At 36.1% G+C, this 17,325-nt stretch overlaps 1 protein-coding gene across 1 annotated transcript; it reads right to left on the reverse strand.

Moving 5' to 3' along the window:
• Positions 1 to 15,583: 15,583 nt before the first annotated feature.
• Positions 15,584 to 16,660, reverse strand: LOC110907596 (ATP-dependent DNA helicase PIF1-like). The gene has a single exon (XM_022152554.2). The coding sequence runs from the start codon at positions 16,658 to 16,660 to the stop codon at positions 15,584 to 15,586; it is 1,077 nt and encodes a 358-aa protein (XP_022008246.2).
• Positions 16,661 to 17,325: the final 665 nt, after the last annotated feature.

A 17,325-nucleotide genomic window follows, 5' to 3' on the forward strand; every position in this document is an offset into this window, starting at 1 on the left:
TGATTCAAACCTTAATACCTCGATTCTGTAAAATCCTGGTTTATAAATTAAATTTGTCCATGTGACTTGCCTTTTTGTGCTATTATTAAATTATAACTAGGGATTGTAATAAAGATCCTGAATATATATATAATTAACAAATTAATCAAAATGGTTATTAGTACCAAGGTTAATAAATCATCAAGAACGATAGTACTGTATAAGCTTCTATAAAAACCTTGTCCTTATTTGATTTTATGTAGCAATTAAAGCTACATGGCTAGGTCAGAAGAGGTAAACAGTCATCCGGTAGAAAACCATGAAAATGCTAAGATACATGTGACCGGTGCGGAACTACAGGCACTGATAGATAATGTTGTTGCAAAAGCTATAGAGCGACAGTATAATGAATCTAGTGGGACGCATAGTAGAACCCCATCGGTACCCCACTCTAAATCTGTCCCTAAAACTCATTCTGAAGCTCACAGCAAGCCACCCTCTAAGAAAGATGAACCCAAGAAAGAGGATGTTCAACATTCCTCAAACCAACACAGTGTTCCATCCAAGAGGATAGTGTTCGATAATGAACCACGTACCAAGTCCTGTACTTATAAGTAATTTGTTTCTTGCAAACCCCGGGATTTCACTGGGGAGAAGGGGGCAATTGATTGTATGACTTGGTTAGATGAAATGGACACAGTTGTTGATATCAGCGGTTGTGCTGAAAGGGATATAGTGAAGTATGTATCCCAATCATTCAAAGGAGAGGCATTAGCATGGTGGAAGTCTCTCATTCAGGCTGCTGGAAAGATCCCACTATACAATCTGATAACACCGGAACCCAAGCGAATAGCTCGCTTCATTGGGGGTTTAGCCCCAGAGATAAAGGCCAGTGTTAAGGCATCTAGACCTGCTACCTTTAGGTCAGCAGCTGATCTATCTCTGTCTCTTACTTTGGATGCGGTCAGATTGAGATCGCTTAAGAGTTCGGAAGAAAGTAAGAGAAAGCGTGAGGACGATAACTCACGACGATCTGAGAAGAAGCATAAGGGTTACACGGACCACAAGAAGGAGTCTGGGTCCAACAAAGGTAATCAGCAGACAGAGGAAAAGCCAAAGTGCAAGACTTGCCAAAAATGCCACTTTGGAAAATGCAGGCTTGAGATCAAGTCTTAGTCAGGACCACCTGCATGTGGGTTATGCAAGTCTAAAGAGCACAAGACAGTAGACTGCAAAAAGATTAAGGATGCTATGTGCTACAACTGCAATGAAAAAGGGCACATTAAGACTAATTGCCCTAAATACGCAAGAAGACTGAAGAGGTCAAGAAGACCAATGCAAGGGTCTTCCGGATGGATGCAAAGGAAGCTGTTCAGGACGACAATGTGACCACAGGTACCTTCCTCATAAATGATGTCTATGCAAGAGTACTTTTTGATTCAGGAGCTGATAAGTCATTCGTAGATAATAAGTTCTGTAAGTTACTGAATTTACCTGTTAAAACCTTAAGTGTGAAATATGAGGTGGAATTAGCCAATGGCACCTTAGAAACCGCATCAACCGTGTTAGATGGATGTTTCATATCCATTAGGAACCACTCTTTTCCATTATCCTTACTTCCTTTGAAGTTAGCCGGTTTCGACATAGTTATAAGCATGGACTGGTTATCCCATAACCAAGCCCAGATCGTCTGCAATAAGAAGAAAGTGGTGACCAAGACTCCGTCTGGTGAGCCACTTACCATTTAGGGAGATACCCAGTATGGACTACCTGAGCAGGTATCTATGCTCAAGGCATCCAGATGTTTGAAGAAGGGTTGTGTCATTTATATGGCACAGGTAACTATTGATGAGCAGAAGCCCAAGGTTGAAGATATTCCAGTCATTTCTGAATACCCCGAAGTATTCCCTGAAGAACTACCTGGTTTGCCACCAGATAGGCAAGTGGAATTCAGAATTGATATCATCCCTGGAGCAGCGCCTGTTGCGAGAGCGCCTTATAGGTTAGCACCAACAGAAATAAAGGAGCTGAGAACCCAACTAGATGATTTGTCAAGCCAAAGGTTTTATTAGACCTAGTTCGTCTCCTTGGGGAGCGCCAATCCTGTTTGTCAAGAAAAAGGATGGATCGATGCGTCTATGCATCGATTATCGTGAGCTTAACAAGGTCACTATTAAGAATAGGTATCCTTTGCCCAGGATCGACGATATGTTCGATTAATTACAAGGGGCAAGCTACTTCTCTAAGATCGATTTGAGGTCAGGCTACCATCAGCTGAAGGTTAGAGATGAAGATGTGCACAAGACTGCGTTTAGGACTCGTTATGGTCATTACGAGTTCCTAGTGATGCCTTTTGGGCTCATTAATGCACCTGCAGCTTTCATGGATCTCATGAATCACGTCTGCAAGACCTACCTAGATAAATTCGTCATCGTCTTCGTCGATGACATTCTCATTTACTCGAAGAGTCAAGTCAACCATGAGAAGCACCTCCATTGCATTCTGAAACTGCTTCAACAAGAGAAGCTTTATGCCAAGTTTTCGAAGAGTGAATTCTGGCTTCGTGAAGTCCAATTCCTTGGACATGTTGTTAGTAAGCGTGGTATCCAAGTAGATCCCGCTAAAATTGAAGCTGTCATGAATTGGCAAGAGCCAAAGACGCCTACAGAGATTCGTAGCTTTCTAGGTTTAGCAGGATATTATAGGCAATTTATTGAAAACTTCTCAAGGATTGCTGCACCCCTGACTACGTTGACGCGTAAGAATATTAAGTTTGACTGGGGTCCTAAGCAGCAGGAATCCTTCGATGTTCTCAAGCAGAAATTGAGCAATGCGCCTGTGTTGACATTGCCTGAAGGAATCGAAGAATTTGTAGTATATTGTGATGCATCGCACACAGGTATGGGATGTGTGCTTATGCAGAAAGGCAAGGTTATTGCCTATGCTTCACGCCAGTTAAAGGTGCACGAGAAGAATTACACCACCCATGACTTGGAGTTGGGTGCCGTTGTATTTGCAATAAAACTGTGGAGGCATTATTTGTATGGAGCTAAGTGCGTGATCTATTCTGATCACAAGAGCCTTCAACACTTGTTTAATCAGAAGGATTTAAACATGAGGCAGCGACGTTGGATGGAAACTTTGAATGATTATGATTGTGAGATAAGATACCATCCTGGCAAGGCAAATGTAGTCGCCGATGCCTTAAGTAGAAAGGAAAGGGTAAAGCCCATAAGAATCAATGCCAAAAGCATTGAATTAAAGAATAGTTTGAATGAAAGGTTGTTAGCTGCGCAGAAAGAAGCTATTGGAAGCTAACTATCCTGATGAAAAGCTAGGAGTAACTGAAGAGCAGTTATCCTATGGCAAGGACAGAATCCTGAGATTAAATGGACGAATATGGGTTCCAGTTTAAGGAGGACTTCGGGATGTTATCCTCCAGGAAGCCCACAGTTCCAAATACTCCGTTCATCCTGGAGCTGATAAGATGTACCAGGATCTGAAGGCGAATTATTGGTGGATAGGCTTGAAGAAGTCTATAGCTACCTATGTAGCCAAATGTTTGACGTGCGCACAAGTTAAAGCTGAACATCAAAAGCCGTCAGGTTTGCTACAACAGCCTGAACTTCCCACCTGGAAGTGGGAATTGGTGACAATGGATTTCATCACCAAATTACCAAAGACAAGGAAAGGAAATGATACTATATGGGTGATAGTAGATAGACTGACTAAGTCAGCACATTTCCTACCCATTAAGGAGACTCATAGCTCCAACATATTAGCCCAGTTGTACGTAGATAAGATTGTATCCCTGCACGGCGTACCAGTGTCTATTATCTCTAACAGAGATACTAGATACATATCTCATTTTTGGAAAAGTTTCCAACAGTCTTTGGGCACACGCTTGAATTTTAGTATGGCTTACCATCCTTAGACGGACGGGCAGAGTGAGCGTACGATCCAAACTTTGGAAGACATGCTTCGTGCATGTGTAATTCACTTAAGTGGTAGTTCGGATAACCACCTGCCATTGATCGAGTTCTCCTATAACAATAGCTACCATACAAGCATTCAGGCAGCACCTTTTGAGGCATTATATGGTAGGAAGTGCAGAACGCCTATTTGTTGGGCAGAAGTAGGGGAAGCTCAGTTATCAGGACCGGATATAGTCCTTGAAACGATGGACAAGATTGTCCAAATTCGTGACCGCCTGAAAGCTGCCAGGGATAGGCAGAAAAGTTATGCTGATAAAAGGCGAAAACCTCTAAAGTTTGAGGTTGGTGATAAGGTTCTACTTAAAGTATCACCCTGGAAGGGAGTGATGAGATTTGGTAAGAAAGGTAAGTTGAGCCCAAGGTATATAGGACCATTCGAGATCATCGAATGTGTAGGAACAGTGGCTTATAAGTTAAACTTACCTGAAGAGCTTAGTGGTATTCACAATGTATTCCACATCTGCAATCTGAAGAAATGTCTAGCTGATGAATCGCTAGTCATGTCACAAAAGGATGTGCACATAGATGAGAGCTTAAAGTTTGTTGAAAAACCTTTGTCGATCGAGGATCGACAGGTTAAGAAGCTTCGAAGGAAGCATGTGCCAATTGTAAAGGTTAAATGGGATGCCCGTAGAGGTCCCGAGTACACGTGGGAGGTAGAATCCACAATGAAAGAAAAGTACCCTGATTTGTTTCAGTAAATCTCGAGGTCGAGATTTCTTTTAAGGGGTTGGGGATGTAACACCTCGAAAATTTATGTCCAATAGTGTATCGACACGTGTCATGACCTTTAAACGTGAAAAGATCACTTTAGAGGGACTAAAGTTGACAAACAAGGAAAGTATGTGAATAAAAGGGTTCAAAGTGTCAACATTGGATAGATATATCTTTCAACAACCCTACACGATGTTTATACCCTTAAACGAATGAATCATGGATCATACGAAGCTAATTGTGAAAGAAAGTAAGAGATTACAAACTACAGGGGTTAAATTTGTCAACATGTTTAAAGTACACCTCTGAGTGACCTTTTAGCGAACCCTAAGCTTTGTAACTATAAATTATACTCACTAGAATAAGTGATAGAAATTTCACAAGGTTTCGATAAAGTATGAGAAAGTTATGTTAATATTCGTATACGAGGGGTTAAAAGCGTCAACGTTGAAATTAAAGGCTTTTCGGGTGATCACAAAGTTAATCAAGGACTTAACCAAGTTTTTTTATAACTTAGGGTCCTTAGAAATCAAGTTGGAGGGTTAAAAGTGCAAAATAATAAGTTAAAACCACTATTTAAGGTCCAGGGGTCAAATCTGCGATGTTTTGAAACTTGTTTGGCTGGTTACCCACATGCTGGCGTAGCGCCACCAGCAACCCCCTCTGTCGTCGCGCTACGCGACGGCCTTAGCTGGTCAGAATTCATGCACAGGTGCGAGTTCAGCAAGTTAAACCGACTTAGAAACCTTGTATTCGATTCTAGGGGCTTGTTTGATGGTTTTTCCATGCCTAAGGACACCTGGAAGTGATCAAGGAACATCTATAGGCTATTGTGGAATGATCTTGTTGCATCTAAAGTCCTATATAAGAACCCATTGTTGCAACACTTTGGCATACACTTTGAAAACCATTCAAACTCAATTTGAAGATTTCTGGAGCTCTCTGGTCAACAAGCAAGTTTCCTTAGGATCCATAGTCATACTTAGGCCCTTTGTAAGTGTCCTTAACCTTTCTTAATTCAATTTTACTTAGTTATTAGCCTAAAGTCAAACCGTCGTAATTAAGGTTTGACTTCGTCATTAATCTTAATTTGTCCAGTCAAATTTCAAATTAAAAGTACCTATGAGTGGGTAATTATGTGGGCAATAAACCCTTAAAAGGGCACCCTCTGATTCCCACTCTAACTAGGTCAATTGTCGGGTCAAAGCTAATCTTAAAAAGTCAACATAAAGCTTATTTTCAAATAAATGCATAATTAGCAATGTAGAAGCCATGCAACCTGTTTTGTCATTAATATAACTTGGTAATTAATGTAAGAACATGTCTAAACATGTTCAAGTCGACAATTTTCAGTTTAAGCTCGGTTCGGAACCGAAAGTCGTAAAAGTAGACTTTTGCGTTGACTTTCAGTTCTGACCCATTAGAGCATAGTTTAGAAATACCATAGAGCTTTATTAGGACCAGGTTTCATGTTAGTATAACCCTCTGTGATTATACAACTTGGTTCAATAGTTATCCGATTCATATGCATGTTTCCGTTAAATGCTTAAATGTTGACTATTATGCCCTTTTGACTTTAAAACATGATTTTTAAAAATATAAAAGAATAGAAACCTTAGTTACTAATTTATAAACTTGTACCTAAAATTTGACATCAGTTTGAGGTCTAGAATAGGAGTTATGCTCATTAGCGTAAATGAAAAGCTTTTTTATTAATTTCACGGCATAATTAGCATATAGCCTATTTAAACCCAACTTTTAATACCAAACTTTTTACCTACTGATATAAAATAATATTTTGGATTTTTTAAAATTTTTGTTTATTTTTAGGCTAAGCATAACATAGAGTTCTAAGCTTGATCCGGTAATTGTCGGTTTTACCCTTTTAGGCTATAAAATGGGTTTTACCAATCCTTTTGATACCAAACCTTTTTCTACTGATCCAGTATGATAGATAGAATATTTTAAGCCTTCTGGAATAATAAAAATATCAGCTTTTCTTATAAAACCCGAAAATCGCTTAAAATCGCCTTTTTACGCGTTTTAGCGCGTATGTATTAAAACCATTTTAGATATATAAGACTTGATACCTACTGATGTTTTAAGTAAATTTTTATACTTTAGCAGTAAGCAAGAGTTTTAAACTCAGATTTCCAGATTTGATCTTTAAACCTTAGGTGAAATTACCAAAATGCCCTTTCGGTACATAGTTTGGTTATAAGTGATAAATTTCACATATAGGTAATACCCTACTGATATAACTTAGTAAATTAAGTATTTTTACTGATTATATCAGACCTGAAACTCAAATTTATATTTAAACTCTTTTATAACCTTTTAAATGACCAAAATGCCCTTACGAGGCATAATTTGAGTTTAAATTCATTTGGGGCATAATAGAAGATATCTTACTGATGTCACAACATATTTAAGGCATATTAACTTAGGAACCTGTATATGACTCTTTTGGTTACCCGTTACGCACTCTTCGCGTTCGGATCGACTTATATAACTAGTTTGCATATATTAGCCGAAACAGGTCAAACCTTATCATTTTTATCTCAAAATCCAGAATGTGTTTAGTTTACCCATATTAAACAAGTATCCAAGCTTGTCGGGTCAAAACCACATTCTAAACCGGTCTTCGCTTTATCATGCGTTTGAACCGTGTCTTCCTTTTGAAAACTAACCGGTCTAAGTCTAAGCTTAATTAAAGACCCGTTAGGATTCTAATAGGTTATTAAAAACCTTCGTTCCAGATTAGGAGCCCAGTAAAAGCTACGTGCACTTGTTGTATTTGATTTATACTTTGCTCAGGTAAATACTCTTAACTTATTTTCCCTATACGGGCTTGGGATACGGTATTATAATAATACCGCTTGGTCGGTTATGTAGTCACTTAAATCGGATTGTGATTAATGTATTTACATAACTCGTTTTATTCTATATTATTTGGTGTATGGCCTTTGGGGGTTAAATGACCATGTCCCGGATATCCTTGGCATCATTCAAAGAAATGGCCACGACCTAAGCACGGGGTGTAGGCGTACACCTGACAGTTGCATTATGTAAAAACTGGTAATCCACTTAAAGGAATCAACCTTGTGGGCATTATACCTGTGGCGTGTCAGTTAATCTTGTCCGGCCCTACAAACCGGCCCTGATGAATAAGTAAAACTGTATACAAGATTATTTTTAAATAATTGTCCCAAGTTATAAAAGATACTTTTGCCTAAGTGCATTCAAATCAATTTTTAAACATTTTCAAAATGAGTCAGTTAAGTTGTATTTACCAGTGTAAACTGACGTATTTTCCAAAAAGGCTAAGTGCAGGTACTATACGTAATAGGCTGGCTACTCCAGGCATCAATAATCAAGTCTCGCAAGCTCTAGATGTTAAAGTCTGTTGAACAATTTCCTTTTTCTTTCGATCCGCCTGTGGATCTGTTTCAACTATTTTGTGATACTTAATATTACAATTTATTCAGTTGAAATGAATCTATCTTTTGCTTCCGTTGTGCATTTAAATTTGTGTTGTTTGACTATGATGATATCAACTACGTCACGATACTCCCCACCAGGCCCACCGGTAATACGTGGAAATATCGGGGTGTGACACGCACCGCCCGTATTCTTGTGGTATTGCTAAGTAAACTATTTTACAACCTTGTCGTTTCGGCGATAATGGTATGCACGATTTTGGTACACTTTGGTTTGACTTGTAGTTAACACATGCTAGTATGATAACGAACAATATATGCAAATTACCATGTTGGATATGAGACGACTTTTATTCACAATTAAGCTATGTATTTAAACGTGTATACTCCCCAACTTTTTGTTGAAATCATTATTTTAATACATGTTGCAAGAAACTAGTAGAGGACGATGAAGAATATTACTTAGGGTGGATTAGAAACGCACCTAGATTTAAACTTATGTTTTTGTTCCATGTTGTTCGTTATGTGCAACTTGTTGTATTTTCTATTTCAAACAATGTATTTCCATTTTAGTATCAATGAAATTTGAGTTATCTAAATATTCTCACAACTAGTCGTTATGAAGTCTCTTGCAATCTCGTTTTCCGCCATCAGTTGGGGTGTGACAGTAAGTGTGGTGAATCTTGAGTATTATTAATTGTAGTTTTCCTAAAATTGTTGTTTTTTGAACTTAATCTTCAAATGTTGTAGCCGGAATACACCATGTTGTCGTGTATATAAGGTTGGTTCTCAGGTTTATGAGCAATGTGAACGTCGACATACAGTTCGAATGGGGGTAGGGATGATAGAATACAATAGGTGTATTTTGTAATGCTTTTGTATATGTAAATGATGCCTAAATATAATGGTTTAATGTGTTTTTTTGTAATCATTTTTGGCAAGAATTGTAATGATCAATTATACCCATTTTTGCCACTAATTGCAAATATAGGATACTTTTGTAATGTATGTAACGTGGTTGATTATTGTGTTTGATTACTAATGTGTTTGATTATTATAGACAGAATGCAGCTTAAATTAGATGTATATTTGTTTGATTACTAATGTGGTTAACTAATGCAAGCATGGTTGACTGATGCAGCTTAAATTAGAGGTACATTTGTATGATAGTATGATTGTTGTTTAACAGTTTGATTACTGTTTGATTGATGCAAGCATAGCTAGGTTGATTGTTGAATGATTGTTCCATTGTTTGACTGATGCAACTTCATGGTTGATTGTTCTTTGATTATAGTTTGATAGTGTGATTGTTGTTTGATGGTCTGATGCAGTTGAAACCATGGTTGAAATAATGCAGCTACAACCACTGAAAGATTGCAACAACCATGGTTGAAATGATGCAACTTCATGCAGCTGCATGGTTGAAATGATGTAGCTTCATGCATCTACAACCAGACATAATGCAACTTAAATTAGAGATATTGTTTGATTGCTACATGTTGATTTGTTAAATTAGAGGTATTGTTTGATTTATTTCATAGTATGAAACAATGCAGCATACAGATGTTTGATTAAAAGCACAACAATGTGTTTGATTACAATGTTTGAATTGTTAGAATGCAACTCAAATTAGAGGTATTGTTTGATTACAAGCATAGTCGTTTGTTTGATTGGTGCATTGTTTGATAGTTTGATTATTGTCTGATTAAGAGTAGTTAGTTAAGAGTGTTAGATATTTCAATTTGGAAGGAAAACTTTAAATTTAGAAGCAGGACGCTTATTACATATATAAAATATGTGGGTATTTTGGTCTTTTCACTTAATTTCATACGGTAAGAACTCAGATGACAAGAATTTGCAACCACGTAGCTTCAGATGGCAAGAAAAAAAGTTAGGTGCACAAAGTGCAATGTAACAACAAAAAAATTTTAAACATAATAACAGTAAATTTATTAGTGATAGTTGGTTTATTTTGATATGTTAATAAAATGTTAAATCAATATAACTCTTAAAACAAACTTATGTGCATATAATATTATTTAGGGTTGTTAATTATTTGCCTATTCAATAGTGTGTGTTACGGTAGTTATATAGGATTGTTGAATCAATTATTATAATTATTGGTAAATTAAAGCATATCATGATTATTTGCTCTAAGATCGAATTTCGATCTAGAATATCAATCGTTTAGCATTTTCCTAATTATAAGGCGGTTCTACAATCATTTTATAATGTAATTATATCGTTATTATTTAAGTTAGTTATCAAATAAAGATTATATATGTGATATGAAATATTGAAATTTAGACTATGTAGGTTTCTAATCGTAATTAATAATAATAATAATTGTAATAATAATAAATTGGCTTTGAAAAATTGGTTCCATGATCTGGTAACCGAAATATAAAATAAATTTAAACAAAATTTAAGAAACAAACAAAATTTAAGAAACAAATATATGGATGGAGTAAATTGTACAGTTATCATTTTTCACCATTCCAATTTTTTTTTGATCCATTTAATGCCACATTCCTTTTTCATCTTCAACAACCGAATCAATTAGGATCTTTCCAATCTGATTGGTTTCAATCATAATGTTAATCGAATCAAACTTAAGCCACCACCTCACCTTGCCTTGCCTTCGTCCTTGACCTCTATCCACCGTCACAACGACACCACCTTCACCGCTTGCTTTCATCGCCAACACAATTCCACTTGAACTATAACCCCGCCAACACAACTAATTGCTGTCGCCGCTAGTTCGAATCACCTTCTTTGCAACGTCAGCCACCGTGAATCAGCAATGACCGCCGTTCGCCGCCTTCAGTCACCATGAACCGCCGCCACTTTCATCCTTGTTGTAACTGTAATGCTGCCGCACTCCGTCACTTCTGCTGGTCGCCGGACGAAACAACTCTGATCACCGTCATGGTTCAGTCGTGACCATCAACCGGCTGCCAAGCGTCAACACGATTCGGCGAAATTTTCGGTTCACGATTGGCCACCTCCGCACACTGTGTACCAAGTCGCTATCTCATATCCTTGTTCGGCTAATTGAGGTAATAACTCCAAGCCTTACGTGTTATGTAAAGCTTAAGGTACCTGTAAAAACTCGATAATTGATTCTTTTCAGCGACTGATTTATTGTTTTTTTTTTTCTAAAGATGATTATGAATTGTTACTGTTTTAAAACTATTTTGGTTTGTTTAGTAGATAGCAACACTACCTACAAACATTTTGTAATAATTTGAATTTACAAGTTAATATATAATAACTAGTTCAAAAAAAAAAAGAGATTTCTTAAGTGCTAAATCAATATGTATTTCAACGTTTTCAAAGTTGTGATTATTTGGAGAGAAGGTAATCAAGTAAATTGTATGGTTAAAACCTTTTTAATTGATATAATTGTTTTAAGGTTAAAACCTTTTAAATCGATATAACTATTTTAAGACATCGTGGTAGTAGCTGGTATGACAAAGTATAGAGACACAAGTTGAAATTTGACTAATTATTATGTGTTTGAAGAGATCTAAAGATCTTAGTCGCTGGAAAATCGATCTACCAATAAATAAACCACTTCGTGAATTTGATTCGAGATAACTAAACTATAGGTAATTTTATGACTTGAGGACGACTAAGACTTTGTCGCTTTTGCTTTTTGGCCAAGGTACGGATTCCGTTTCTTTTACATCGTAGTATAATTTTATTTTTCGTTACTCGTTAGTACGGATTCTGTTTTGATTACATCGTAGTATCTCTATTTATCAAATTCGTTTTCCTTGGTACGAATTCTTTGGTCTTCTAATCATGGTATTTATCTTTATCATATCCGTTACTTTGTAGTACGAATTTTGTGTCTGTCTTAAAGTGTTATTTTCATGATTCGATATCTATATTCGTTTAATATGTGATAGGTTATAGGAGTCGGTTTTTATTTGTGTGTTGTTTATTAGCGTATTGTAACATGCCATACCTCAGACTTGTACTCATGGTCGCATGTTCCTGTTAGTATTATTTCAGCTGCCTGTAAATTATTTATAAGGCGTAAATATTTATACTCTGTCACCTAAGCATGCCTGGCTTGTCGTTTGGGCGTCAACGGCAAGGCACTTATCGTGACAGTGCGTAATAAAGTTCACGGCGTCTCTAGCTTGTGCTTGTGTAGCACTTTGGCCACTAGAGGCGTATAGATCGATCTTAGCTCTGAGTTTGAGTTTGTTTGTCTGGAGATGGAATAAGGGGTGAACGCCACACTCACCATCTCATAGGTGCATGGACTAGCTAGCTGTGTACCAGTCTGTTTCTGTTTCTGGCTTTGGGTGCTTCTGTGTTACACGATTTATTTTGTTGATATATACATTTGTCGTGTAAGTTAGTATATGTTTCTTTCTGTGAATAAGTTCAGTATCAGTTCTGATATGTTTTGTACGCATCTGGATATGTTCCCGATCGTTTATCGGGTTATGCTTCTGATTATGTTTAGCGTCTGCTCTGATATGTCTGATATGTTTGTACGCATCTGGTTATGTTTCCGATCATGCATCTGGTTAATTATGCGTCTGACTATGTTCAGTATCCGATTCTGTTATGTATTAGTTATGTTTGTTTTGACTCAACATCTGCACCGCTTTGTATTAGTTCTGTCTCAGTATCAGTCTCGATTTGGATGTAGATTCCGTGTTATACGTTTAGTCTGTCTCCGTCAGTATCTGTGTTCAGTATTTGATTCGGTGTCTATCCGATATTTGTCGTGGGATTTGTCTTTGTTTCGTGTCGATTTTCCGATTGGTTTAAGAAATTTCGTAAGGATTTTATTATTCTACATATAAACTTAGATGATTTAAAGTATTTTGTTTACTACATATAAATCTTTAAAGTTATAAAAATAATTATTTTGACTAAATAATAACTTATGAATATTGAGTAATAGATATGAATTTGAATCTAAATGTTTATTTAAAGATAATAGTTTCAACAATCCTACCTTTTAAAGATTATGATATTATAAATGGTATTTAAAATGTTTAGGCTTACGTATTTGGTTTTGTTTCGGTATCGGCTTCCCATGTCGGTTTACAAAATTATCATAAGTGTTACGTTTTGAAAACCAAGTTATTTGATTCATTCTATTTCTTAAATTTAACTTTTCAATGTTATAAAATTAGTTATTTTGTCTAGTTATGATTTACTATGAAGTACGATAAATTATTATATTTGATAAGATTCAAACCTTCAATAAAAGAATATAGTTTTGCCCTTCGTATAAAAAAAAATATTAGCATTATTAAAGGATGTTCTAAAATGAGTTCGTTTATAGAAAAAAAATGGTTTTAATCATCATGGTCAACCATGTATCGGTTCTCTACATCGGTTTTTTGTCGAGTTCGATATCGGTTATGCATCTGAATGACTTTTGTTCCATATCAGTTTCCGTTACAGTTCAGATCGGTTTGTGTATCAGTCTAGTGTCTTCATCTATTTTTAGTACTCGTGTCAGTAACCATTTCAGTTCAGTCTCAGTTTTGTTATGTTGTGTTTTGCTTCCGCTGATATGACTTTACTTGTACTGTTGATTTCTCCGTTACTGAGCAATTTTTGGCTCAGCCGTATTTTTCTTTTTGTGTTTTTTTATTTGTTTTACAGGTAATATGGGATGATATGGGATTTCAGTGAGGAGAGTTAGGAAGTTGCTGGCCGAGATTATTTATTTCAGTAATGTAATAAATGTAATTAGGATCTTTTATTTAATGTTATGGATTGGTGTTTAGTTTTGATATCCGTAAGAGTGACACGTCAGCCCTAGCGGGGTTGGGGTGTTACAATTATGGTATCAGAGCAAAGACTCTTTCCTGTAGAAAACTTACACCCTAAAAGTGAAACCTATGAGTTAATGGGTAGACGTTGGGTTAGGATTTTGACTTTCGGTCAATCTTCGTAATCATCAGTTTGTGGTCTTTGATATCTGTTAGAGGTTCCTTTTGTCATTGACTACTACTTCTATATTCTACATCCCAAGTATATCGAATTAGTTATTCCATTATCATTGCGGAGTTCATGAATTACTCGAAACATGGTGGATGGCACGATTGAAGTGGCTATGGCACCAAACTAACTTGAGTACACGCCAGGTGGACCTTGCTACCATATGTGCTTCAAGAAGTGTTTCACATTAGTATTATTTATCCTTGCGGAATTGACACAACTACATTAGTTATCATCTCGTGATTTCTTAGAATTATAACATTTGACTATGATTACTTTAGAGTCACGTTGTCTGCCTTACAATTTGGATTATTCATCGAGATGCATGACAGGAATACAGTTAGGGCACAGATGTAAGGTGATTAACAATTACGGTCATGAACGTAATTGTGAATTACAGGTACATACGTGCGCTTTTGGATTCCTATTATGTGGATTGATGCCTACCTGAATCCGTTTACGTCTAAGTACTCTGATTTCCGTCCGATTTGGTTTAGATCGCATATGAATTTCAATTGTTCTAGTCTCTATTTACCTGTCGTGTCGGTAAAACTCAATTTTTAGTGTGTGATACGTGTTTGTGCAATGTGAAGTCAGTTCCGTATGTGTTTGACACCTTAATTTTGTAGACAAAGGACAATTGCTCATCATTGAGAAAAATATATATAACTTGGTATAACCGTCATCATTATTATCGTTATAGTATTTAATAATATACTAACTTCCATGGTAATATAATAAATAATCTGACCTTTTGAATAATCTAAATTTTATTTTGAACTTTGAATTAATAATAAAATGTCCTGCGATAATATGCAGTTTTAGTATAACATTAATTCCAAGGATAGAATTGTTGAAAAGGTGAAGCATTGTAATGTCTTGAGCGTGTTAATTTTGAGTAGTAGAAAAATAATAATAATGAAAGATAACAATATTATTATAAAAAAAAATTGTTGACGAATATAAATAAGCTAGTTGTGAAGTTTATTTTATCTTATTGAAAGGCATAAATGGGTTTCATGCAAACCTATTTGTATCTTGATGTACCGAATTTCTAACAGTCTAAACCATTTATGTTTGAGTTGAATTTAGATACAATATTATTTCCTTGCCATTGAAATTTAAAGTTATAAATTTTAATACAAAGTACTGAATCATACGGCTTGATGCTTCGGGATTTGGACATAAGATATTTATACATGGTTCGTAAGGTCCTCTACTTAGCAATTTCGAGGACGAAATTTTTTTTAGGGGAGTAAAATTGTAACAACAACAAAATTTTAAACATAATAACAGTAAATTTATTAGTGATAGTTGGTTTATTTTGATACTAGCCTAAGGACCCGTGTATTACACGGGTTGATGAAAGATAATATGGATTAATAATAGTTGTTTACATTAAATGTTATCAATATATACACATATTTAAACAGATCATGTAATAACTTTTTATTAACACTTAGTATGTATATATCACAATTCGTTGAATATCTCTTTATACACCACATTAGTTGTTTTATCCGTAGGTTTTCCGTTATTGTCAAGTATGAGTATCTTGACACCATTTCTTGTTTTCACCCTTGATAAGGCAACATACAACTGACCATGAGAGAAGACTGGTTGTTTGAGGTACAAACCTACTCTTGAAAGAGATTGACCTTGACTTTTGTTGATGGTCATTGCAAAACATACGGCCAGTGGAAATTGTCTTCTTTGAAAAGAGAAAGGAATCTTTTTATCAGAAGGTATCAAGTTTAATCGAGGGATATATGTGCAAGTACCAATATTTGAACCAGATATTATCTTCGCTTCTATTACACGGTTGTGCAGCTTCTTTACTTGTAGCCTTGTACCGTTGCACAATCCATTCCGTTGATCAATATTTCTTAATAACATGACTGGAACACCAACTTTAAGGACTAACCTATGATTTGGTAGGCCAGATATTTTAAGACCATTGAGCACATCCGGAGAGTAAAGTCTTTGTTGTGTAGAATTTACATCTTCAGACGGACAAAGACTGTCAGAGCTAAGATACTCTTTTTCTTCACCAGGAAACATTGCTAGTAACCTGTCATTAATCTCATGAACAACTTCATTTTTAGGTGCAAGTATGGCCCGGTCACTAAAATAGTTATGGGCGTCTACGTTTTCCAAGATTGATGGATAAACAAAATCAATTAAACTTCCAATTGGATCAGATGGATCAGTAATCAAAAGATCTCTTGGTATTTCAATAGTTGCTTCTCCATCATTTGGACCACCAACGTTACCCTCACCCAAATCCAAAAGCCATTTGCCAAAACTATTTATTTCATCAACATCAGCCGTAGATCTTCCAACCGTTAACCTCATGTTTCTAGTTAGTCTTAGCAATTTACATTTACTCCACAAATAAGACGAACATAAGGAGGCATTAACAATCTCTTGTCTGCCACCATTTGGAACAACAGGTAATATTTGTCTAAAATCCCCTCCAAAAACAATAACCTTACCTCCAAATCGGATTTCAGAATTGAGAGATGTGTCAATGTTGAAAACGTCATTCATTGTTCTGTCGAGCGCTTCAAATGCATGTTTGTGAACCATAGGTGCTTCATCCCAAATTATCAATTTAGTCTCATGAAGTAATTTAGACAGATCACTTTATGGTTTTATATTGCATACGGAATCTTCAGTAAGATTCAACGGTATGCTAAACCTGGAATGTGCAGTCCTGCCACCATCTAACAACAACGATGCAATTCCACTTGAAGCCACATTTAAGACGATTTGACCTCTTGATCTAATTGCAGCGGACAATGTCTTCCATAGAAATGTTTTACCTGTTCCGCCATAGCCATAAAGGAAAAAAATCCGACCGTTATCACTGTTTACTGCTGCCATAATCTCCTCAAAAACAGAGCGTTGTTCATCAGTTAACATTGTCAACTGACTATCGTACAGATTTCCAAGGTATGTTGTATCATATGCCTGCTCCTCGTATATCAAACGACAATCGGAAATACCAGAAGACGACATATCTGGATATGGCATTGATTCAAATCTTCGCAAAGAAGAATTATTTCGCAATAAAAACTTTTCAATTTCGACCAAGACATAGTTCTTCAGTTGGTGATCCGGAATTGATAACGCTACGAAATAAGAAAGAAAAAAAATTCATCTTATGAATATGGAAACCATTTCATCATAATAAGATAAAATAACTTAAATAA

The sequence above is a fragment of the Helianthus annuus genome, chromosome 14, assembly GCF_002127325.2.
Source record: "Helianthus annuus cultivar XRQ/B chromosome 14, HanXRQr2.0-SUNRISE, whole genome shotgun sequence".
NCBI classification, from domain to species: Eukaryota; Viridiplantae; Streptophyta; class Magnoliopsida; order Asterales; family Asteraceae; genus Helianthus; species Helianthus annuus.

Coding starts and splice junctions, on each gene's coding strand:
- LOC110907596 (XM_022152554.2), bottom strand. CDS start 16,660: ATGAATGACGTTTTCAACATTGACACATCTCTCAATTCTGAAATCCGA.